Here is a 24,310-nt window from a genome sequence, read left to right as displayed (position 1 = left end):
TCCTCAGGATTTCCAAGTGAAAAATTGTGCCCATCAGCAACAGGCACAAAAGTATTTGGGTCCAAAAGTAAAAGGGTCACTTTTATCTTCCTGTGTCTACTCTCAGACCATTAATTTACTTTCTTTGTCAAGGTTCTAGGCATTTCTCAGACTTAGTCAGAATGACATGGAATTCTCAGACTATTGCTCTTCTTTCTTGGCATAAAAAGTCTACACTAGTTGCTGGCATTGTATAAAACATGGTATATATACTCTAATTACATTGACAACCTTAGTTTTTTTTTTTTCGATCGGAGACAACCTTAGTTGAACTACGCTACAAATGCAAATCTGTCCAAAAACAAAAGGAAAATGAGGCTACACAGTAGATCCTGCTGAGATATGCAGCCTCTCGGCATGCTCCCATTGCTTGACCAACTCGGCATAACCATCAGCGGACGACACGGCGAATTCCGTCAGTGAGCTCATTGCAACCGACATTCCAGCACACAGAACTCTTACGGCGACATCGGCTGTTTTCTCGGGCGTCATCACCTCTTCCACCTGACTAAACTCCACCATGTCCATGCTCCTGCTGTTTTCCTCGCTTGATCCCCCTCCGAACCTCTTCGATCCGCCCAGGGTATTCCTGGAATCGTCTTTGAGCTGTTGCTCGTAGATCGACCCCATCCCGGCTGCGAAGAAGTCTAGACCGTCGAGCACCGGGATCTCCGAGATGGAATCGAGGAATCTCGACCACTGGATGCAAAGATCGAAGATGGGCGGGCTCCCGCTTGACCGTCTAGGAGATAATGCCAGTTTCGAGGTGTCAGGGTCGGCCCGCAGGCATCGGAGGAGCCATCCTGTGAGCGCACGCATGTAGGATCGCTGAGAAGCAACCCATGATTCGAAGCAGGCTCGCCAGTTCCTTAACTCGGTCTCAAGATTGGACGCCAAGCGGGCCAACCTGTTTGGATCCGTCATAGACATGTAAGATCTTCTCTTGGCTTCGAGTTTGGAAGGTGTGCCAGCCAGCAAGATTTTTGCCTCATCTAAAGTCCGTTTCTGTAATTGGTGGCACTCTGCCATTACATTCCACATCCTTGATAACCTGTAAGCAGAAATTGATGACATATATTAAACTAGGTTCTGCATATGTTTTCATTCATACACAGTTCTACAAAAGACTGGCTCCAACTCATCTAACGAATAATAGTACTGCAAGTTGATGTTACTATGGATACAGTTGCTTTACCCAAGATACATAACAGTTTCTGAGAAACTCTGCAGAAAGGGACACTCAAAACCAAAGAATTTATCTTTCTTTGCAGTTTTGCAAGAACTAAAATCTTTCCGATGATGGAACCAAGGCTTTGGGACTCAATCTTGCTTTAAGACAACTTTGTAATCCAGTCACAAGGACAAAGAATGAATAAAGAACAGGCGCAAGACTTGTGCTGGGTTGAAAGGGCAGAGGTTTCTTAAGATGCACAACAGGGCAAAGAACTATTGCAAAAAGTAATGCAAGAAATGGCCCATGAATCAACGGAAGAAACTTTTACTATGTAGTTTGCTATGCTTGTCATAGTACAAATGAAGCTTCTTTTTCACAATCACCGGCAATCACACATGTTAAAAACAGTCATACTATCATGTAACAAAGCAGGTTTGAAACATCTGTCATGCCATCTCTCTGTCATCTGCATGGTTTGGAGCGATAAATAAAAGAGCTCGATTTGGTTAGACTTACATACCCTTGCACCAATTCTACAAGCTGAGGCTGCAATTCTTCGTCCCTTAAAGTTTCAATCCTTTTGGAAATGGCTTCTACTGAGTGTATGGATACCTTCATCTGAGTATGTAGATCTCTGATGGCCACCCTCGTTCTATCTACGGATGAAGGATCCTCTCCTTTCACGTCTTGATTCCTCAGCAGCGAGCATTTCTTCTCGTATGCAATCCGAACTCTCTCTCCAGCCTATTGCCATTGTGAAAAGCAATATAATATCAGTCTCATCCATCATCTCAGATATAGATACAACCATGTTAAGATATCGATTCATTATGTTACTAGTAGAAGCAGGGATAGAGGCGACCTATACATTATTAAAATCTCACTCTTGAAGGACAGATGAAAAATTAGGTGAGCTGCTAGTAAACGTGATCAGTAAAATGTTAAGGTGACAAGAAAACCAGTAGCCTATCTAGGAATCCATTTTTCGGCTTTAAGCAAACTCAAAAGTACTAAAGGTAGCGAGCCAGTGCTACCTCTCCTCAGGTATCAACAAGAAAACTGACTCATACTTTAAGATTGAAAGCACTTTGCCATTTGTACTGATATCTCCATTTTCACAAATATTACAGTAAAAAATTGGAATCAATTCTCAACTTTGACCTAGAAATAGTTGAAGTCTACTGTAGAAGTCTTGCATCATACCCTGACTTCTTCATAGAGTTTCTTCTCCCAGGCATATAAGCGATCCATTGTTGACTGATGACCACTGGAAAAAACACACGACTCGTCTGAAAAGTCGCTATTACTCTCAGAACCGTCATTTTTAGAACTTGAAGAACTCATTAAAAATCTCGACGAGGATGACCGTGATGAACCAGACCGAAACAGAGCCACTGGATTCAGCACCTTCATTGCTGCAACAACAGAAATCAATACTTTATCTCGTGATAATTACATTATCAAAATGTTCACATCACCAAACAACTCCATAATAACAGTAAGATTTTTGACATGAAATACAAACAGATTTTACGACAACTGTGCACCGGAAACAGTCCGATTTACCCACATCTCAATTGCCCCGACTTTCTCATGAAATTACACCAACTGCCATTTGTGAGTGTTCCTAATGAATTTCCAGCCTGATTTTGGGGACTGAATACCAAAGCTCATTTATGAAGTGAATCACTTAAAACTGATCTAAGATTTTCTCAAGTATCAAAGGGGAAAAAAGCTAAGACTCAACTGCTATCTGTGAATGATGCTTGGGGAATGAATTTTCCCCTCTCTAAAGTACACACAAAGCTGATCTAATATGTCAAATATCATCGGAAAATTTAGTATATGCAAAATGGCGATCAAAATCTGAAAGTAAACCAACCTGTAAGTTCGTTTGAACTTGAGTACTGGGCTCTACCGACCTCTAACAGCGATGAGACTTCATTTGCTGCGTTGCAAATATGTGTGAATTGAGTTTCCAGTTCTTTGATGACTTCTGCCATGCTTGTTGGCTTTCGGTTTACATAAACTGTGAAACCCGGCACTTCTTTAGCCGCTGCTGCTTCTCGATTAGTAACATCCACTTCTCCAACATTCTGCGGCGGCTGTACTACTTCCATCCTCTGACTGCCATGGGACTGTAGCCCTTTGACTTCATCCTCAGATTCATAGCTGTCGTCTGTTTCCTCATCCTCTTCCTCGTCATCAACATCTTCCACTAAAACTTCCTCGGTCGGGAAATTAACATATCTTTTGCCTCTATCATCATGAACATTCAAGAGGTTATCACATTCTTCATGCTCAGTTTCTTCTTCCAAGTCTGGAATCCCCTCTTCCTCTCGGACCTGCCTCAGTCCTCTGGTCTCATCATCCATAGCCATATGATCAATATTACTCCGAGTAGGGTATCCATAGTAGTCCAGGGATGAAAAGGGGTTCCAAAAAAAGTCCCACTGCGAAGTTTGAGGCGACCGAGGAGGAAGATTGGGTCTATTGTTGGGGGAGTAAGAATAGTACGAAGAATTCTGTGGCGAGGGATGCGCCGGAAAGAATCCATCAATACCCAACGGATGAATTGGAGAATAAGTCTGAACATGGACTGTTTCCGGTGACCGAGGTCTCTCCATGACAGAAACTGCCGGAGTCCCGCCCGACCTTAAATAATTCACTTTCAACGATGACTTTGGTTTTGGTTCAATTTGTGCTGGAGAGAATGATCTCGGAGGGATTGAAATGAAATTGTTGCTACTTTTCTTTGTCGGTGTAAATGTTGGGGTTGAAAATGAACCCAGGAAGAACTCTCGCGGTTCATCCTCTTCAATGTAATCCTTAAGAGCAGCTGAAACTGTTCTCAAGGACTGAATGTAAGCTATATGCCCAGTAGCAAATCGAGTTCTCTCCTCGACAGCCTCTTTAATGAATTGTTTCCGATCCTTACATAGCTGGACCGCTTCTGCATTATCAAGCTTCGATGTGGAACATCCCATCTTGCGCCTCAGATTTCAACTCTCTTTGTTCTAAGAACTTTTTAGGTGCAAATCAAATTGGAATTCGCGAGGGTGTTCTCCTATGCTTATCACCAGATACATAAGGATCTTCGCGAGCTGTTCGAAACTGATCACGGGATATCTAAGGAGCAATTAAAAGCATACATCAAGAGGATGGAAATGATCAGTGAGCATAGCAGGCGTAATTTACATATGCAGCTTTATGTGTAAAACACTAAGAAAAAAGAATTTAAATGTGCTTTTCTTAAATTTAAAGTCATGGACAAGAACTAGGAACAACAACATGTGGCTTACATTAAGAAGCAAGAAATGAAGATTCTGCTAAGCACTCTCCAACTGAAAAGAGCAACCCTCAGACAAGTGGAACAAGCTTCAATAGCTAAAGACAATGAGAACAATGAGACACTTAGAAACCTCATGACCCCCTCAAAGTGGAGCTTATACCTTAATAAAGAAAATGTTAGATCCCGGTGCCTAGTCCAAACGACAAAAAGAAAGAACAAATCAAGAAGAAAGAAACTGGTGACAACAAAAAAAGAAGACAAAAGAAATTGATGGAAGATGGCATTATGAAGAAGTACAGTCAAACAAAGAGAAAAGAACAGACAATCGCTTTGCAGGACAATTTCCACTTGAAAAGAAGCGAGAGAGACAAGAGGAAGAACAAAAATTAAAGAAGAAAGAAGTGAGAAGAGACACACAAAAGAAGATAAAAGGGTATTCCTCAGGTACCAATCTAAAGCTGCTATGTGTGAGTGAGAAGAAGACTGGGAAAAAAAATGGTGATAAGGTGGCTTAAATTAAACAACTGAGAGAGAGAGAGAGAGAGAGAGAGAGAGAGAGAGAGAGAGAGAGAGAGAGAGAACAAAGAAAACATTTTTCTGGGACAAAATTGAAGAATTGAAACATATGCAGAGTCTGAAAACCATTCATTCAGCTGCAAAAATCTACAGATTGCAAAAAAGAGAGCCCAAGTACCAAAAATGCATAAGAAAATCGACACACTACATATCTACACAGCTCAGACATTTTCCACACGGAGACAAGAAGAATTCTTGAGAACCCATAATTTTTCCCGTCAGAGACGTCTCTCTGATAACCACCACCACAACAACATCACCGCTCACCAGAGCCCAAGCTAAACAAAGCGGACACAGAGATAACCGAGGAAAAAACAAGAAAGGAAAAGGACCCATCTGCTGGCAAGACATGTCACTGGGTACAACAAAGAAGAGAGAGAGAGAGAGAGAGAGAGAAAGAGAGAGAACGAAAGAGCAAAAGAATGAAAGATGGCATTTTTTTTGGGCGGAGAATGACGGCTCGTACCTGGACTGCTGCGAGCGAGGAGAAGAAGAAGAAAGATGGAGATGGCGAATAATCACAGTGCAGAGAGATAGAGAGAGACGTTGGGAGAGAGAGAGAGAGCCCAGAGAGAGGAGAGAGAGGGGCAACGGTCAAAAGGGTAGGGGCGGGGCAGCGAAGAAAAGGAAAAGTTAGAGGGGTGGTGGAGGTGGCGGCGATGGAGAAAAAGCAAAGAATGCGAGCCGGAAACAGCATATTTTTTGGGTTGGGGGGGGTGGGGGGTTGGGTTGTCGCATTTAATGCCTCCCATGTTCGCCTTTATTACGTTAGTGCCACCGTCACCTCCTGCACTACGTGCAATTACCAAATTGCCCTCGCCGGACTGCTCTATTGACATTCCATTCCACCCCCTCCTCCCTCCCTTCAGTTGAACTATTTTAATCCCTTTCAAGCAAGTCGAGTTATTGACCCAAAAAAAAAAAAAAAAAAAAAGCTTGTCAAGTCGAGTTCGAGCAAGGAAAGTGCTAAGTTTGTTTCGCCGGGGATTTTTTTGGTGATTAGATTTGGTTACATAGTTTTAACTGTGTAATCGATAATTAGGATTTCGGCTGATTGACGGGATAGAAACGGAGCTTCCATATGCCCCAATTTGATCTCGAGGCCCATGCTGAACAAGGTCCTCATTCTTGATGTGGTCCTGTAAGTTAACTTTGATTTGTACATGATCTTTCAATGACAAAATAAATGGTGAATACTCTTGTCGAATGCTTAAAAAATTCGAGGACCGCAAGCACAAGAAAAGTTGCTGTTTTTTTTATATAGAAAATATTTGTATTTAATCTTTCAAGTGTCAATTTCTTGTATATACACAACACAATGCGTGTGCGCATCTGATCTGATAGTGGCTAGAGAGGAAAACATAGAGGGTTTCAACTATACATGGAAAATACTCATGACGAATCATGAACATAAAAAAAAAATTAAAATGAAAATGCATATTGCTAAATAAAAAAGAAGGTAATATGATTGATAGACACAATTCATCCATAAAACATGTTAACGAGTTTTTTGACAAGTCCAAGATTAACGAGTTTTTAATTCCGCGAAACATTTTATTTCCTAAACGGCTCTAATTCTAAGTTTTTAAACATGTTTCTATCCTAATCCACCGCCAATATCAACAATCCTCCCATTAAGCTCTTGATATCAAGCTCCGTTCGTTGAGCCCAAAAAAAAAAAAAAAAGAATGATTTGAAAAATGAATTTTCTAAAAAAGATTGCTTGCATCACTTGAAATAATTAGTCGATTACAAAAACTTTTACTATTGATTATCATTTAAGTCATATATTTTCGTGGATGATGAAAATGTTTTTCGATCATTCATTTTTGTAACGGATAAAAGCGATCACTTCTAGGAAGTCATACATTTTTCAGGAAGAAGAAGAAGAAGCCTTCATACCAAATGAGGTGGTACTACCAAGACATTGCAAATGCATGTTTCACACCACTTTTGCTCCCTCAAAGTGCATGGTATGCGGATGACTTTCACATATGGGATTTGCTAGCATAGTAATTTTCACTTGACTGTGAAAGTAATATCATATTTCGCGCCACAAATTCTTGAAAGAGTGGACCATACAATAATTTCTAATGAACTGTTATTTGTCTTTTTGTGATCCAGAAAAGGCGATTAATCTCATAGTGTATTAAAAACAGTCACATAGTTGTTTCTCTTAATATACAAATCTCATGCAGGCTTTGCGAGTACCATCTCCTTTTTTCTCTTCGAGATATTGGCCGATTAGATTTATTTAAGGCTAAAAAGGAAATAAACTTAATAGACTATACATTATGTGTAGATATGTACTAGCGAACGACCACGCTATGTTGCATCCGTGAGGAATAGCAAAAAAACAATTTAAACAAGATAAATTCGGAATATTTGATTTGTTTTTAGAAAAAATGAATTTAGATTTCGTGAAATTGGAAAGATTCTATTTTGAAAACCGGAAGGGGGTTTTAGAGATCACCTTTTGATTATCTCGTTGACTTTTTTAAATTGCCGTATTATTTCATGATTTCGAGACGGACAACAGAAATTCAAAACAGCTTCAATGCATTTCATGGAATTCTTTTGCCAAAATTTGTAGTTTTGAAAGTCTCTTTCCACCCCCCTCATTTATAATATATAAAATGCATGTAATGTTTTCTCTCTCTCTCTCTCTCCGTGGATCTATAGCCCTTCTGATAAATGGATTTGGGTGTGGAGACCCTAGTATCATAGGCATGGAATTCGACTCTCGAATTCCGCAAAGAGGCTAATTTTGGCCGAGAATTCCGCTGGTCCAATTACCATTGTACAAAATTGAAAGACATGAAACATTAAAAAAAAAAAAAAACGTATCAAACGAAAAATGTCGGATATCTTAAAAGCGAGATCCATGAAAGATCAAACTCCCGATCCGATGTTTTTTTTTTTTTTTTTGGGCCCTTTTGGTTACACCTGACCGTTGTTTTATTTTTTAAGAAGCCCCAAAAAGTCTTATCGCAGGTTCTTGAGACGTTGACTACTTCCATTTTACGCTGGGAATCGATCCTCCGTGAAAGCTACAGGACGAACGCTCCCCCCTGCTCGGCGGAAGAAGAAGGAATAGTCGGTGGGGGCCCACTACACATTAAGGGCAATCTCGTCTCTTCAACAAAGAGGTTGTGCCCGGAGCAATTTTGGGGTGCGGAAATAGCCGTTCCCCATCCCTTTTTTGAGGCTTAGCTGAGATCTTATGCGTGTCAGTCAGATCAAGCCGCCTCAATAAGATATATAAACTTAGCATTTAAAAACGTGAAAAAAAGAATAAGGGATTTTTTTTTATTGCAACCCCACTTTCATCGTAAGAACACAGAGGCTGAATAGCAAGTTCTTTCCGGAAACAATTCGAATTGTGTTGCGGTGTTTTTATTGAATTTGACTTACCGTCTGTTTTCACAGGATTGTATTGGAAATCGCCAGTATGAAATTCTAACATGACATTAACTTTCATATACGTGTGGGTCCCATCTGTATAGAAATTCGGTATAATTTTTTTCAAATTAAGATTCCCGACGTCTATATCTAACATCGCATTCCGGGCATCCCGAGATTACATAATGAAAAAAAAAAAAAAAGGCATGTCCTAAATATAAGCTAAGATAAGCTAGCTTACCATTAATAGATCTTCATAGTTAAGAAATCCCACTTAGGTTTTTTTTTTTTTCCCCGATAAGGTGTGAGGGTGAAGCAAAAGAGGTCGAAATCTAAAAGGAATTTTACGAAAAGCAGAAAAAAGATAGTCGGCTCTCTAAAGCAAAAGATTTGAATCTCGGCCCCACCAACCACCACCACACTGTCCTGGATATGCTTTGTTGGTTCTCCACTTTCCGAAAATACCCCTGTCATCTCCGTATTTTTACGTAACGATTGCCCTCGAACCGAACGTTTTTCGAGGCGGTTTCTTCTATCGAAGAGGACCGATCTGCCGTGTGTTTTTGGAAAAAAGATTGTAGCACTTGTATTCTGTCGTACCCTCCCGAATAAAGTGCGGCCCCTCGCAGTCACTCTCAAGATTTTCCACGTCGGATCCTCGAGAATTTGTAAGCCTGTCCAATTTGGTAAAATCCACCACCGCATCATCAATTTTATTTCGAAATTCGACGTCGTTTTTTAGGGTATTTTTCTTTTTCTCTTTTTCATTTTGAGCAATTCCTTCCGCCTAAAAAACGGAAGAAAATGGAGAGGACGACGTATTGTACGGATGCTGCTGATTCGTTCTCATGCATTTTCAATTTCACTGGAAAAATTACTACGCGGCGGCTGTCCAGTTATCGCCGGCCGTCCTCCTACTCGGCACACCGCTATGTCACCAATTTTCGAAAAAAAATCGGTCGGAATGACTATATTAGAATTACGTGCAAAAGTTCATGACTAAATTGAAAAAAAAAATCGAAAATTTTAGGATTGAACCGACTTTCATACAATAAATTTAGGATTGATTGGAAAATTTCTCTCGGATTTCGAAGGCGCATGCCGAATACGTTTCGAATAACGCATCAATGGCACTATCCGTAGATAATGACGACATGTAATCTCGTCAACTGTCAATTGTCTTGCAAGAGACATGCTCATTGGGACTCATGCAGGCATTATTTGCGAATTTATGTTGTGGGACGTGAGTTTTTGTAGTGCAATCCCAGCAAACCATACAGGGAATCATATAAATGCTGAATTCTTATATTGGTTTAAGCAACCAAGCCCTAGTTGGGCTTTTTATCCGTACATTCTCATTATAAAAAAAGAAGAAGAGAAAAATAAGGAAAATTCTTTGGGGGCTAAATAACATAAATGGTTAACGAACTTTTGTTCCGTGTGCAATGCCGCCTTTGGATTTTTAATTTATTCAATATGGTCCCTGAATTACTATTAAATGTTCAATCCAGTCCCCAAACTATATGAAAATACTCAATGTCGTCCTTCTATTGAGTTTAACCCAATTTTGTATGTGGCTCGTGGACATGCTACAAAAAGTTCCACATGAATCATCCAAGGAGATATTCATTTCAAATCAACATGTAGTAATTAATGTCATTAGATAACAGTAAACACGTTAATGCCAGACATGTTGACTCATCTTGTTTTAAATTCCAACTTAGCATATAGTAATCAACGTCATATAACATCTGATTTTATCATTTCAGCAAAGAGAAGGACTACAAATGTAATTTTAATGATAGTTCGGGGACTATGTTGAACAAATTAAATGTCCAGAGACGACATTACATATTGAGCTAAAGTTCACGAACCATTTATATCCTTTAACCGATTCAGTTTCTTGACAAGCATAAAATCAAGACTAACGAAATCCTTCGGCATCTCATGCGGTGTAAAATGTATAAACAATAGTAATCACAAACTAAATTTAAATGACACATATAATATGCAGTATTTAATCTCGGTTTATGTGAGTACATTTATTCCGTGAATGGATTGATTCTTCTATTTTGAGATAGCGCCTTAAGGAAATTTCTTACACTAGCGGTGTTCATGATATTAAGGATTAATGCCATGAAAAACCTTAAATTGGTACACTTATGATAAATTTACCCCAAACTAATTTTTGCGTCACCAAAAATCCTAAACTAGTACACTTATGATAAATTTACCTAATTGAGTCACTTGAAACTTCAAATTGGTATGCAAGCGACATATTTACCCTCCGTTAACAATTGATCAATGAAACTTGTTGGTGGCGGGCGAGTACTTGTACAACATATCATCCTTTTGTTTTCTTTCCGCACCTGTCAAGCATTTTTCTTTGAAGACCCCCATGTGCTTTTGATGATGGCCCAATTTTTCTGTTCAACCATAGTTTGATTAGCCTTTTGCCTCTTTTCTTCATAAACTTAACATATCGACTGACGCGACATCTCGCATGATTTTCAAATGTGCTACGCATGTACAAACATTCAATTGAGGTTTGCCATGGTATTTATCGTGTTGGTTTCATAAGCGATCTGTGTAATCCGAGCATCCCTCTTTCTCTCTTTCTCTCAATAAATATCGTTCCGTATCACGCTTCTTTTCGTGATGTTGCGAGTCGACATCCTCAAGGGCGCCCGACCAATACGATATGTTAATCACGTATCAAAGTCTTAAATCACTTTTTTAGCATTGAGCACGAGACATAACTGTCGATGGAGGCAATAATTCCAATACAAAGTCCAAATGTTGTGGGTGTGAGTGGTTGGATGAACAGCAATTGGAGGAAAATAATTGGGAGCAGAGCAAATCCTTTGTCCCATTCTACATATGACTCCATGATTGTCTGTCATGATTTTCTCCGAGGACAAGCCTTTCAGATGAACAGACCGCCAAACATGTGATTCACTTTGGATTCTCCATGCACTTTTTATTTTAATATTTGTTTAATTTTTTACCCTTCTTGGAATATCATGGCCAGATCAAGAAACTATATAAATAATTATCTAATCATTCCTATGAGAATCTACACCGTAATTATTAAAAGTTACTAATCAAATTGGGTCCCCTCCCCACCAATATTGAATGTAGAAAAAGATATATTTTATTTATCTAGATCTAGATTCAAGACCCACCCTAGTGTCTAGAGCACCGATCGGAGTCAATTTTGTCACGTGAACTATTATGTGCCCTAATTGACTAATTTGCTCTGATTTGATTCCAAAAATGGACAAGTGGGCAACCAAAAAAAAAAAAAAAGAGGTGGTGGCAGTCTCCAGCAAAGCGTTGAGGCGAAAATGGCGGAAGGGAATTATACAAATCAGTGAAGTTATTTATAATTGGATTAATACCACGAAAAATCTTAAATTAATACACTTGTGACAAATTTACCCTAATTTATTTTTTTGATCACAAAAAACCCCCAAGCTGATACACTTGTGATAAATTTACTCCAAACTGGTACATCCGTGATAATTTTACTTTATGTTAATTTTAGTTAAATCCAATCGATAAATTACCGAGTTGGATGACACGTGGTAGTTGATAGGTATACCAGGTTAAGATTTTTACCCTCTATTTGTTATATATGTATCAATTTGGGATTTTTGTGGTATTAACCCAATTTTATAGAGGGTAAATTTGTCTTAGACGTATCGGTTTGAGGTTTTTCGTGGTTAAAAAAGTTAGTTTAGGGTAAATTTGCCGTAAATATAATAGTTTAGGTTTTTTGATGGTAAAAAAAATAATTTGAGATAAATTTGTCACGGGTGTTCTAGTTTGAGGTTTTTCATGGTATTAACTCTTTATAATTTAGTGATAAAACTGTGGACTATAAAAATAGGAATTGAAATTAAATTTTGTGAATCTGTCATGCATATGATCACGTGGACATATTCGTGCACAGGAATTATCAAGCTATTCCTATCTACGGTAAATCATTTTTGTAGTGCAGTCCTTGAATTTTTTTTTCTTTCTCAATTTTGATTGGTCATTTTTTTTTAATTTCACAAAATGAGCTGATATTCTTCAATATTAAATCGTCTGTTTTCTTAGTAGAAGGGATTTTTTTTTCTTTTTTTTTTGTCGAATAATAGAAGGGATGATGGGGCCGATTTTTCTTGTTTTTACTTCCTCTTCTTTTGGAGTTGTTAGGAGTTTGGTTGAGGGGATCCACTTTTTTGAGAATATGAGTAGAAGCGATAACAAGATTAAAAGCTTTATATTTTACTACTTGATTGATTCAAGAGTAGAAGTCCTAAGGCCAAAAGAAAGAGTGAAGAGGAACTACTCCCACTTGGTAAAAAAATCGATAGCCGGTCTTTCTTTTGTTTTTTTGGTGTGAAATTCGAAGTCAATTTTACACATTATTATTATTATTATTATTATTATTATTGTTGTTGTTGTTGTTGTTGTTGTTGTTGTTGTTGTTGCAATTTACACTTATAGTGATATAACGTGGTGAACATGGAAAAATAATTCCTGAAATAAGGTGCGATTTCGATATGGGATGTGTATGCTTGTCACATTAATTTCGTATGAATATCGCATGACATTTTGTAAATACCATCTATGCATATCACTTTAGAAATATATTGCCACGTGGAAATTGGTTGTATCACTCAAAATTTACAGACAGAATGATGCTTGGGCCAGTCAAATTATTGCCTCTAAAGAAAGAGAGAGACCTAACATTCTTAAGGTGCTTGGGGCAGTAAACAAAACTGACGCAGTAGCAATATCCATTTGCTTGGGAACAAGGTCAACCATATATTTTTATGTTTGCAAAGGACATCATGAAAATTTTCAATAGATGCCCAAGACTGTTTATTTGAATAAACTTATCTATTCCGAAATAGGATTTCTGTCAATTCACGAAATAGCTTCAATAATTCGTTCTCTTAAGTATTTTTTTTTTTTTGGTCGAAAAAGAGTTCAGTGTATGTGCATAATGATTGCGATATAAATTTATTAGATGATGCATTAATGCGATTATCATGATTTATAGTCTTATAGTAACTTAACCAAGCAAAGAAAACTAATGATACTCTCATGGAAGTAAGAGTTTACTACTTGATATACATTATACGAATAGTGTTATATCACATTAATTAACACATTGAAATTCAATTTTGGTTCCCCGTATAGACTTGATTCTAGGGCACCAGAAAAATCTTTTGCAGCAATTCCATTTCTGGGCAAACGGTCAGTTATCAAATGTTCACATAGTTATCTGTAAAGTTAGTGGACAAACTAGATTAGATTAGAACGAATTAGATTACCATTGTCCGAGGAGAGGCCTAGTAATCTATAGAGCTGCATATCATTGCACGGAGCCATGAATTAAAGCTTGGAAATTAGCGGGATAAGAACAATACAAGTGTCGTAACTTGTAAACGACGCTCATTTGAATGTCATAATTTTTTTTTCGCTCATTTGAATGTCACATTTTTTTAAAAAACCCTTCACTTGAGTGTCATCGGCAATTTATCTCGCTAGAAAATCTGACGTGACATTGATTATATATGCATCCGCCGTGGCTTGGCGATATGATAAAATTATCAAATGAGAAGTTAAAAGCCATCGATTGGGCCCCGAGTCGGGCCGTATCTCGGTTCCAATGTGGCTGATCATCCGAAAAGACCAGCTAAGCATCATTGGTGTGGTCAGCCTTTACTTGACCAACTACCTAATACTACACAGGCTCATCAAATAGCGCTTTTTAGCTTTCTTCGGGATTTGACTTGAATTGTTTAGCAGATTTCCAAGCCTTACACACCCGTTCGCCACTTTTTTCTCAACTCCTCTCCTCTCGGGCGAGACAAGCTACCTTTAGCTAGGAGCTTTTTTTCCTTCTGCCTAACTCCCCGAATACAACGTTCGACTTGCATGTGTTAAGCATAGGTAGCGTTCCTTCTGAGCCAGGATCAAACTCTTTCTATTGACAATTTGAAGAACCCTAATTCAATGTAAGAAAAGAAGAAGAAGAGACGTCAGAAAATCGCTTGTAGGTGCTCCAAATATGATTTTAAATGTCAGATGATCTGGGGCTCCTCCAGTCCAATGTTGTCAGCCTATTATTCATTTGGGAGGTCTCTCGTCCCTTTGTCTTGTACTGGCCCAAGGAAAGGCCATGTTGGTGTCGCATGACCCAACAAACATTTACGGCCTTTGTCGCATTCTCTTGTCATTTAATGTCTTCGCAGGTGATTCTAGCGAGCAAAACAAAGTTTGGATTTATGTCAGGACTTGGAGGCAGAGTATTTTGCACCAGCGTGGCTTTTGACACTTCAATTTTCTGCTCCGAAAATTGAGGAGACTTTATAACTCGTGTATCTTAGCAATGAGCCAATGACTGTTAATAGTTTACATATAACGTCTTGGAAGTTTGTTGTCTTCCTTCCCCTACCAAAATAAAATAAAATAAAATAAAAACCATTAACCTCTGCCTATAATTCTTTGTTAAGAGAAGAATCATGCTATTTAATCCAAGCCATATGGGTCACAAGTCTAACATGGCTTGGATTTTTAAGGTGCGGTTTTTCGAATTACTAAATAATAATGGATAAAGGCACCGATCGTTCTGTACTTTGCTAACTTGTTCAATGTCGTGACTGTGCTAGTTCTTCGGGTCAATTTGACTCCTAAACTGTATGTTTTTCTTTTCGTCATATTAGTCCTTTCATTGAAATTAGAAGGGAAAAAAGCGAACAACGAGGTTGTATTAGTACCGTTGACGCGGGGAGCTGCAATGCGGGCTTTTGATTGCATGATGCGATGGATGACAATGGGATATTTGGAGATTTCAACGTCTTCTTCTTTGGTTCCAGAGTGGATATGTTTCGAATTGAGAACTTGGGATCGAATCGATCAATCCGGGAATCAGCTCAATTTTCATTTTTTCTTCTGTTTCATTTTCTTTATTTAATGGCTCTATCATATGTATTATTTTTGCAAGATTTCTCAATTAGGACACGGTAATAACCTACTTATGTTGGAAAGCTCAATCTCACGGCCTTACGTACGTCAAGTTGCATCCTAATCGCCTAACTTGCACCGACAAGTTAGCAATCTCAATATCGAATTGTCCTTGGAAGTCATGCATCTCTCCACCATTTGTTTCGAAGTGGGCTGAGCTTCAACTAGAGAGAGTGAGAATGAGAGGTGAGAAATGAGAGGGAGACTAAAGAAGAAAGAGAATGGCTGAATTTGAGAGACAGAGAGAGTGAAATTGAGAAATGAGAGAGGCTCATATGAAAAAGTTTAGACTTTTAGGATTTGATTTTGAATTGATTCAAAGCCGGTTCTGGTTCTACTTGAGAACTAGTCATGAAACTAGTTTAAAGCCAAAAATCCAAATTGGTCAAGGCAGGTTCGCAAGTTTTTTAACTTGAAATCGAACAGGTACCCCATCTTAATCGATATGATAAGGCCGTAATAGTTCGATTCCCGTGTTAAATCCGCCGGATTGCACATCCCATGTTGATGATGATGCTTGTGATTGTTCCTATTGTATGAGTTTCTTGCGAAATGCAAGCAAAGTCGTTCGTAGAGCCCATGGATTTATACCTTGATCCTTTTTTTAGCTTTGCATCCTCCAAGGTGATTGCAAATCCAGCGAGGCTGTCCTCACCTTGATCTGAGAGGAGGGCTGCATCTCTCGCCGGTCACCACCTAGAGGTGAGGTTGTGGTGGACCTCGCCGACAATTTGGGAGGCTGCCCCTCACCTCGCCAACAATTTAGCAGCGAACGTGGCGATTGTGTCTGTGCCGGCTTTGTTGGAGCATGGCGAGGGAGGCCCGGCCGTTATTGCTGCTTAGGTGGCTGCGGCAGCACTGTCGCTGCTGCTTTTCTCCCTTATTCAGATTTTACGATTTGTGTCTTCCTTGAAATTTCTATTTTTCAAATTTTGAAAAAAAAAACATTTTCTTTTGTTTTATATTTTTAATTTCTCTAGATGACACGTAGGATGCCACGTGAAGTACTAATGTAGCATTTAAAAATAATTTAACAACCACATCAGCAGTTACATATAAAATTTTCTAGCAGGACTAATTCAAAATAAAAACGTATTGTTCAGGACTTTGTTGGCAAAAGTAAATATAAGGATGAATTGAACAAATCGAAGAAAATACTAGGACAACCGGCGCCCGTCATCCTTAACTAAAAACTAATGTAAATGGATGATGGATCTTTGCTTCTGTATTCACTTGATGTTCCTCTTTCTTAAATTATTTTGACCAAGACTTGATGTTAACTTACATAATAATGGTAACTCTTCCAAAGTTTTTCTAGGTAATAGCAGCCACCGTTTCAGATCCTGCCCCTCTGCAATTTATGGCCCCATATTTTGGGTGTGCCATGGGAGAATATTTCCGCGATAATGGAATGCATGCATTAATAATCTATAATCATCTTAGTAAACAGGCGGAGGCATATCAACAAATGTCATCATTGTTACGCCGACCACCAGGCCTTGAAGCTTTCCCAAGCTACCTTTATTTGATCATCCTTTCTGGGCAGGGAAGAGAACAAAAGTAGGCCGCGGATGGTGTTCATTTGTAGAACTGACGATATAAAAGAGACTGTAGTCTAGATATTGACTCGATCTTGTAGGCACATCATAAACATGCTACATTAATTCTCAAAATTTCCCTTCTCGAAAATAGAAAATACAATCTATTTGTACTTGACAGACTACAAAAAATTTAAAAATTTGACTTGTACTTAAATGAAAAGAAAACCAGGAGTGAATTTTTATTTTTTATTGTATGTTGGGACAAAACCTACTTGGGTGAGTAGATTACAGATACCATAAAATACCGTACTAAACCTTGAAATCAAGAGAATGACATGAGGCAAGTCAGCCCCAAAAAGATAACCTAGTGAAGGTGGGCTGATAAAAAAGAGAGCTGCCGGCCTGACAGTTTGATAGTATTGTCGGTTATTTCTGACCACATGATTTCTCAATCAATGAGTGTTTTATATAAAACACACGATAATTGTGTGTTGATCTACGGTTGAGATTGCACCGTCCCCGACAGTATTGTCAAAAAAGCAATTCCCAATAAAAAAAAAAGGTGGGCTGTTAAATGTCTTTAGAAAAAACCAATGCCACTTGCATTGGCCAAAAGTTTGAATTTCATCTGTTTATGAAACTTGTAGGGTGTTTCATAAGCCTTTAGGTAACCGAGTCTCTACGCCCGTGCCTCCGCTTTTTCTTAACCTGCTGCTGTATTAACCTACATAATCATATAAACTTTTACAGATAGTAACTTGAAACGACAGTGGTGACATTTGTGCCGAGATATATTTTATTTTGTCGTTACACTCACGTGGTCATGGACAATTTTTTGCACGCCGGACATATTCGAATCTAATCGAAGGCAAGTGATCCACGTCAGGATCACATCGAAGTCAAGTCTGTTTGGAAGCTCTCCCAAAACTTGGATCAAGTCCAAGACCAAAGTGCACAAATGAATGTCACTTAACAGCTGTTTCAATCCTGTCTCAACCATGCTTAAAGGTGATGCTTCACCATACTTGTATCGCCAAATCATGTCTCAATCATATGATTTGAAGAGCTTTCTCACCCTCACAGGGGTAATTGAGAACTCAAAACTGCTGTTTATGTAATATGAGCACAGTAAAGATAGGAGATCGATTCGTTATGCCAAAAGCTTGAGAGAAGCGTTTCGGCAAAGAGAGAGAGGGGGAGGGAGGGAGAGAAGCTCGATCTTGTTCATCTCTAATCAACAAAATTCTAGCAAAGATCGCTTAACCGACAGCAATTGAAGCTGAGAACAACGAAACTTACATTTGGGCGTGTCGCAGCAAGACTTTGTCCATTTTGTTTAGGATACTAGATGTCCATAGTGCAGATGGTTAAGCTTCAAATAAGAGGCAGAAGAAAGAGGGCTAGTTTACAAAGCTAGCTTCACCAAACCAAACTGATGTTAGGATCCAAAAGAATCTTACTATTGACTGACAAATTTAAAAGGGTCTATTCTATTACTATTCTCGGCATGCTGCTTCCACTGCCTGCATCATATTGCTCGAGTCTGCAGGAGCATTTCTTGCCTGACTGCTTGCAGCACCCGCCAGTGCTACTCTTCCCCAGAGTGATTTCGATTGCTTCAGCCTCAACACATGATTTCATTCTGACTTGCTCCGGGTGCTCGATGATCTGTCCTTCCTTGAAATTACCGAGTACACTTTGAGCTACAGATTCAGCATTACCAGCATCTAGTGCATTGCTGAACAAACATGATGCGTCACTTCCTAGATTCAGCTTCATTTCGTCCCTGTGAACTTCTGGACTCGGAGGACAACAGCCAGAAGCACATTGTGACCTTCTCTCTATGTATTTGACCGGTAAACAGCAGGATGAATTGCATTCACTAACTGATTTAAAAAAACTAACTGATGGGCAGTTGTCACTTGAGCTGGGGAAGTTTTTTGGTTGGTCTGTAATAGACTCAATTTCTCCAAACGACGACAGGTTTCCTGCAGACTGTGTAGTTGGCTTGCAAGTAAACCCTTCAAGGTTAATTAAAAGATCTTCTTTCCACGAGCTAAATTTCGGTTCAGAACAAGCATCACGCAATGCATTCAATGACGAAGTCGAGTCTTGATCTGCTGTGACAGAGCAGCAGCTGCTGCATTGTTTATTATCATTGTTCCTCCTCTGGATGGCGCAACCAACTTCATCCTTCTTGCACGTGTTTGGCGAGAAGGTACCATACTTGGATCTTGAGAACTTCTTTCCTTGGTTTGAGGTTACGTTTAGAAGTTGCATGCTGTTGAGAATCACGATCAAACACGTGCCCACGTCTGTAAGAACTGCAGCCCAAACCAATGGGTACCCAGCAAAGGCTAACCCGAGGATCGCGCCCTTTAGAGATATTGAAATAAGGACGTTCTCGACGAGCTTCCGGAAGGTCCTCCTGGCGAGTTTAATAGCTTCTGGGATCTTTCGAATGTCGTTTGACATGAGAATCACATGGCCTGTCTCCATTGCAAGGGCTGAACCAGAAATCCCCATTGAGATGCCTACATTAGCTGCGGCTAATGCAGGAGCATCATTTACTCCATCGCCAATCATTGCAGTTGGTCCGTCTTTCTTGAAGTCTTCTATGATTCTTGCCTTGTTTTCCGGCAAGAGTTCTGCATAAACAAGGTCTAGGGCATGGTCGAGCTGCAAACAGATTTTCACTTTTATAGTACACTCCGCGTATTAGTGGACAATAGCATGAAGTATATCCAGGGAAGAAATGTAAATAAAGACACATTTAGGCAAGCTGAAAAGGAGGAGGTTTCGCTGGTAGAAAGTTAAGGAACCTCAGTAGGCTCGTGCTATGCTGAATCTTCATGTTCAAATGCCTATCCATATGACCAAAATTTCTTTGTCAGGACTCAATTTCTTTTATCAGCACTCCATTTTCTTTAGGGGACAAAATGAAGAGAAGACGGTTGAACTTGCTAAATTTTGGTGTCTCTCCAAAGTCATTTTCCAAGTTCTTTTGGACCAAAAAGATCCATTGGAGCTCAAAAACTGTGATTGTTGTTGATTAAGGATGAGCTCATGTGGAAGATCGTTTCTATGATTCAGGAGTAATGTAACACGAAGAGGATGATAGAAGAGCACCTGATACTGTGCAGACCTGGCTGCAGCTTGGCTATCCCCTGTGAGCATGGCGGTTTTGATGCCTAGTGATTTAATATCCTCAATGGCCTCCATTGAGCCTGTTCTGCAAGCATCCGAGAGACTGAACTTTCCCACCGGGCTTTTTCCAGTGTATATAAACCCATTTGTGTCTGTTTCATTGCCGCTCGCTGTCGTTCACTCCAGTAAATTGGAGGAGTGGTTAATGAGGAACATGGAAGAGAAATAAGGAAGAATAATATCACAGTTTGTTAATTATTTGCTTGACGAAACTCGCTAGTCTTTGGTAACAGAGAAATGAACCTGTATTGTGGCCAGCCCTTAGACCGATTCTCCAGTTCCCAATATAAATGCCCTGGCCATTGATTCGACCATAAATTCCTTCTCCAGGAAAATTTTGAAAATCCTCCACATCTTCAGGCTTTGGCTCAATAGAGAGAGAATGGGCATAGTAAATTATTGCAGCTGACATTGGATGGCTTGATTTACTCTCAATGCTCGATACCCTTCACATTGCAAAATTGCTTTCAGATTTTACATTGTGATGCTTTTCTTTCAATTCCAATCTTAAACATGAGCCAAAGGTTAGAATTAGTCAACAGTTCTTCATTAAGTTGAATAAGGGATGAATGAGTCAGATTACCAGTAGAGCAAAGTGTTAAGGTCGATGTCATTGCAAATTGATTGGAAGTTGGTCACCACAAACTCTCCCCTTGTCACTGTCCCGGTTTTGTCAAAAGCCACGGTTTTAACCTTTGCCAGAATTTCCAGATAACTACCTCCTTTAAATAAGAGCCCGTCTTTTGCAGCCCTTGAAAGTGCACAGAAGAATGTGATCGGCGTGGAGAGGATGAGTGCACAAGGACACGAGCCGACCAGAACAACTATTGCCAAGTGAAACCAGTAGTCTTCATTCTGAAGTTTCAGTGCAGCAGGAACCGCAGCAATACAAGCCGACACCAAAGCAACTCCTACAAAGAGATGATAGTTGTCAATCTCATGAAATGCTTTGAAGATGCATACTAGGTTGTTATCAATCAATAGGACTATGCTCGCCCAAACATCACTTTGAAATCTAAGAAGTCCTTGGTTACTACGGATTCTAACCAACTCGGTCGTCTTGAAAGTGAAAGCAACTAAATGTTTAAACTCCGGCAATGACCGTCACTGTGCTTCAAATTTCAGGTCATTCACTTAATAAAGATCCGTAACCTGGAATATCGCTCGGCACTTCTCTAGAATTAGCATCTGGTATGATATTTTCATTACTCTCCATAAAATTGCGACACATATTTATAAAACATACGCAGGTGTCCTGCATAATTAGGTACTTGCTTGCCTGGAATATAGTATTTTGCACAATTATCTATGAGGCCTTGTGTATGAGACTTCTTCTTCTGAGCATCCTCGACCAGCTTAGCCATTCGGGCCACCACACAGTCTTTAGCCAAAGCCGTGGTTCTCATGCTAATGTAGCCTGCAAAGAAAATCGTGATACAATGGAAAGATGAGTCAATAGCGGGAACATGCTTTGTTGCAGAAAAAAGGAAAACAAGAGAGGCCATGTATGAACACTAACCATTTAAGTTGATAGAGCCGGCCCAAACATTTGAACCGATATCCTTGGCAACAGGATATGATTCCCCTGTTAACATTTTTTCATCTGCATCACATTTCCCATCCACAACAATTCCATCAATCGGTATGGCTTCACCAGCCTTTACTGAAAGTACTGTGCTCATTTGCACATCGTTAACATCAACAGACTCTCCAGTCTCGGCTATGACAGCTTTTCCTGGAGTCATGCTTGCCAATGATGACATGGTTGCCATAGCCTTGTCACAGGAAAGAAATCAAATCACAGGCCGGGATTTATCTAATCATCAGAATCATCTATCCCAATGGTGAGAGATAAAAAGGAAATAATCTGTTGCAAGCATGGAATGGTGCATTTCCAGGCTATCTTTTTGTCTGATCTTGATAGTCTAAGCATAATACGGTTCACGACTTGTTTTTTCAATTTTCATTAGGCAATATGCTTTCATGTAATGTCTTTGTGTATGACTCAGTTAAGACTAAGGGGAAACACTGAACATCTTACCCTGTCTTCAGCCAAATTGTACTGATTTGAAAGATTTACATCCAAAGTTCTATTTAAACTGCCTAACTAAGTTCTTTTCTTTTCTGTTTGGATAAGTAACTAACAAGCCAAATTACCACAGACCTTCTGAAATATGATAAAAATGTGCCGATGAGAGGGTGCTGGCACTAGATCAATCCTTAATTCTGTCAACATCTAGTACTTGCAATAGCCTCCCAGTCCAAATGAAAAAATTTGACTTCATTTGCGAGCTGACGGGGAAGGATAGATAAAGAGCAACTTGTGCATATTTTTAGCAGGACGATAAATTGGAGGGAAAAAACGTGCAATCTTTCCTATTTTATTACTGAACAGAGAATCGAATATCAAACCTTGTGACTAGCCCTCAACTCGAGCCACTGAGCAATGGAAAACAGGAAGACTATGGAAGCAGCTTCCCAGTAATCTTGCAAGGCAAGTGTTCCTACCACTGCAAATTCAGCATTGCAACAAGATTACACAACTTTAATCAATTTTGCAAGATGATACATATATACAGATGTCAGATCAATGACTAAACAATTAAGCGAGGAATCAACCCTGCCCATTCTTGTTATTTGACAGCCTGCTACTCAAGAATTTCTCAGGTGGATGAGTATCATTACTTCATCTACTGTCCAAAAACCGTTTCTTCCTGTGTTGTGGGTAGGTGATACCTGAGCCTAATTTTCCAAGGCTAAGTCTACCTCCCTATTTGGTCACAAGCAAAGCCATTTATTAAACTGGATTCTGATTCATGAGGAATGACTTGCTCTTGCCTAATCCTAATCCAAAGGAACAAGAACACTTTTTCACTCCATAACTTACATGGTATGTCCATCGAACTTTAACAATAGACGGGTCGTTTGCAGTGAGCTTAATATAGTCGTGTCTTATTAACATGCCAATCCATCACTTTTTTTTGTTCATTTCACACTGCATGATGATTAATGCCCATGTCTTGACAGCGAGAGAGTTTTGTAACATCGCATCTTCTGCCCACGCTATCCTTACAACCATTACATTGTTTACTTTAGCTCTTCACAGTGATCATTACTTCATAAAAGACTTGACCTCGAATAAAAGATCCACATGGACTCGCATCCCATCTAGCGAAGAACAATTAATGATTTTATCACCTGAAATCAGAACGAGAACATTGATATTCAGAGTGAGATTCTTGATGGACGCCAAGCTCCTCAACGCAATCGGCGGAAGGCCGATGACAACAGCAGCCAGAGCCAACCATTTCAGTGGCTGATATACATACTTAAGAAATGACAAACCAAACAACAACCCGCAAACGATCAGTGCCGGCGATGGCCATTTCGTAGCTGAATCAATATTGCCCTGATGTCTAATGCTAGCTTCCAACCTCACCCTATTTAGAGCCTCAACTGCCATATTTAGGACATAAAACCATCAAATACAACACCTAAACTGCAATTCCAGGACAAAGTAGGACTTAGCAAAACCAGCTGCGATCGATCATATTCATACCGAGTTTGGACTGAGAAACGATTAGAGGGTCATGGAGGACGATGACTGTTTTTGTCGGGATGATGACTGATATGTCGTTGACTCCTTCAAGTGCCCTCAAGATCTTCTCGACCAATGGAACTTCAGAGGCACAGCAAAGACCCAACACTTCCAAGTACGTTTTTTCTGGACTGGATGACATTGCTCTCCCTCTCCCTCTCCCTCTCCCTCTCCGCAAGAAAGATGAGCAGAGGGTTGGGTGTGTATACGGGGTGCCAAATATATATTTGACCGTTTGGGTTTCTGTCGGGGAAGGTATGATCTTCTTAAGGTTTAAAATATATGCTGAGTCCCTGTTAGCAAGGTTGGATGATGAATAATTAATTGTTATTACAGGAGAGTTGGTGGTTTGGAATTCAATGGGCCTTCTTTCTCAGGAGTCCGGAGGCATTGCACTTATTAAGTTGTCATCCCTAGCGCACAGGGTATGTCTTATTCTCGGAAAATTGTCAAAA

General features: G+C 39.5%; 2 protein-coding genes across 4 annotated transcripts; both read right to left on the bottom strand.

The window, feature by feature from the left end:
* Nucleotides 1-158: 158 nt before the first annotated feature.
* On the bottom strand, nucleotides 159-5,598 carry LOC115756232 (protein ROLLING AND ERECT LEAF 2-like). 2 transcript variants are annotated; one of them, XM_048277719.1, is made up of 6 exons: nucleotides 5,548-5,598; nucleotides 3,096-4,342; nucleotides 2,417-2,628; nucleotides 1,734-1,957; nucleotides 302-1,090; nucleotides 159-270 (listed from the first exon to the last, which is right to left on the bottom strand). In XM_048277719.1, exons 2-5 carry the CDS (start codon nucleotides 4,198-4,200, stop codon nucleotides 358-360), a joined length of 2,274 nt encoding a protein of 757 aa, XP_048133676.1. In that variant the 5' UTR covers nucleotides 4,201-4,342; nucleotides 5,548-5,598; the 3' UTR covers nucleotides 159-270; nucleotides 302-357. The 2 variants fall into 2 exon arrangements, with proteins under 2 accessions (XP_048133676.1, XP_030551785.2); XM_030695925.2 differs by lacking the exon at nucleotides 5,548-5,598 and adding an exon at nucleotides 4,516-5,046.
* Nucleotides 5,599-18,389: 12,791 nt separating this feature from the next.
* Nucleotides 18,390-24,032, bottom strand: LOC115756229 (cadmium/zinc-transporting ATPase HMA3-like). Of its 2 annotated transcripts, XM_048277714.1 has the most exons (10): nucleotides 23,817-24,032; nucleotides 23,456-23,713; nucleotides 22,670-22,767; nucleotides 21,777-22,032; nucleotides 21,537-21,674; nucleotides 20,841-21,168; nucleotides 20,501-20,703; nucleotides 20,180-20,367; nucleotides 18,540-19,729; nucleotides 18,405-18,504 (listed from the first exon to the last, which is right to left on the bottom strand). In XM_048277714.1, the coding sequence occupies exons 1-10, from the start codon at nucleotides 23,995-23,997 to the stop codon at nucleotides 18,489-18,491; spliced, it is 2,856 nt and encodes a 951-aa protein (XP_048133671.1). In that variant the 5' UTR covers nucleotides 23,998-24,032; the 3' UTR covers nucleotides 18,405-18,488. The 2 variants fall into 2 exon arrangements, with proteins under 2 accessions (XP_030551782.1, XP_048133671.1); XM_030695922.2 differs by having other exon boundaries at nucleotides 18,390-19,729.
* Nucleotides 24,033-24,310: the final 278 nt, after the last annotated feature.

The sequence above is a fragment of the Rhodamnia argentea genome, chromosome 4 (assembly GCF_020921035.1).
Source record: "Rhodamnia argentea isolate NSW1041297 chromosome 4, ASM2092103v1, whole genome shotgun sequence".
NCBI classification, from domain to species: domain Eukaryota; kingdom Viridiplantae; phylum Streptophyta; class Magnoliopsida; order Myrtales; family Myrtaceae; genus Rhodamnia; species Rhodamnia argentea.
Note: the sequence above shows the minus strand (reverse complement) of the source record. Positions and strands in the feature narration are given on the sequence as shown.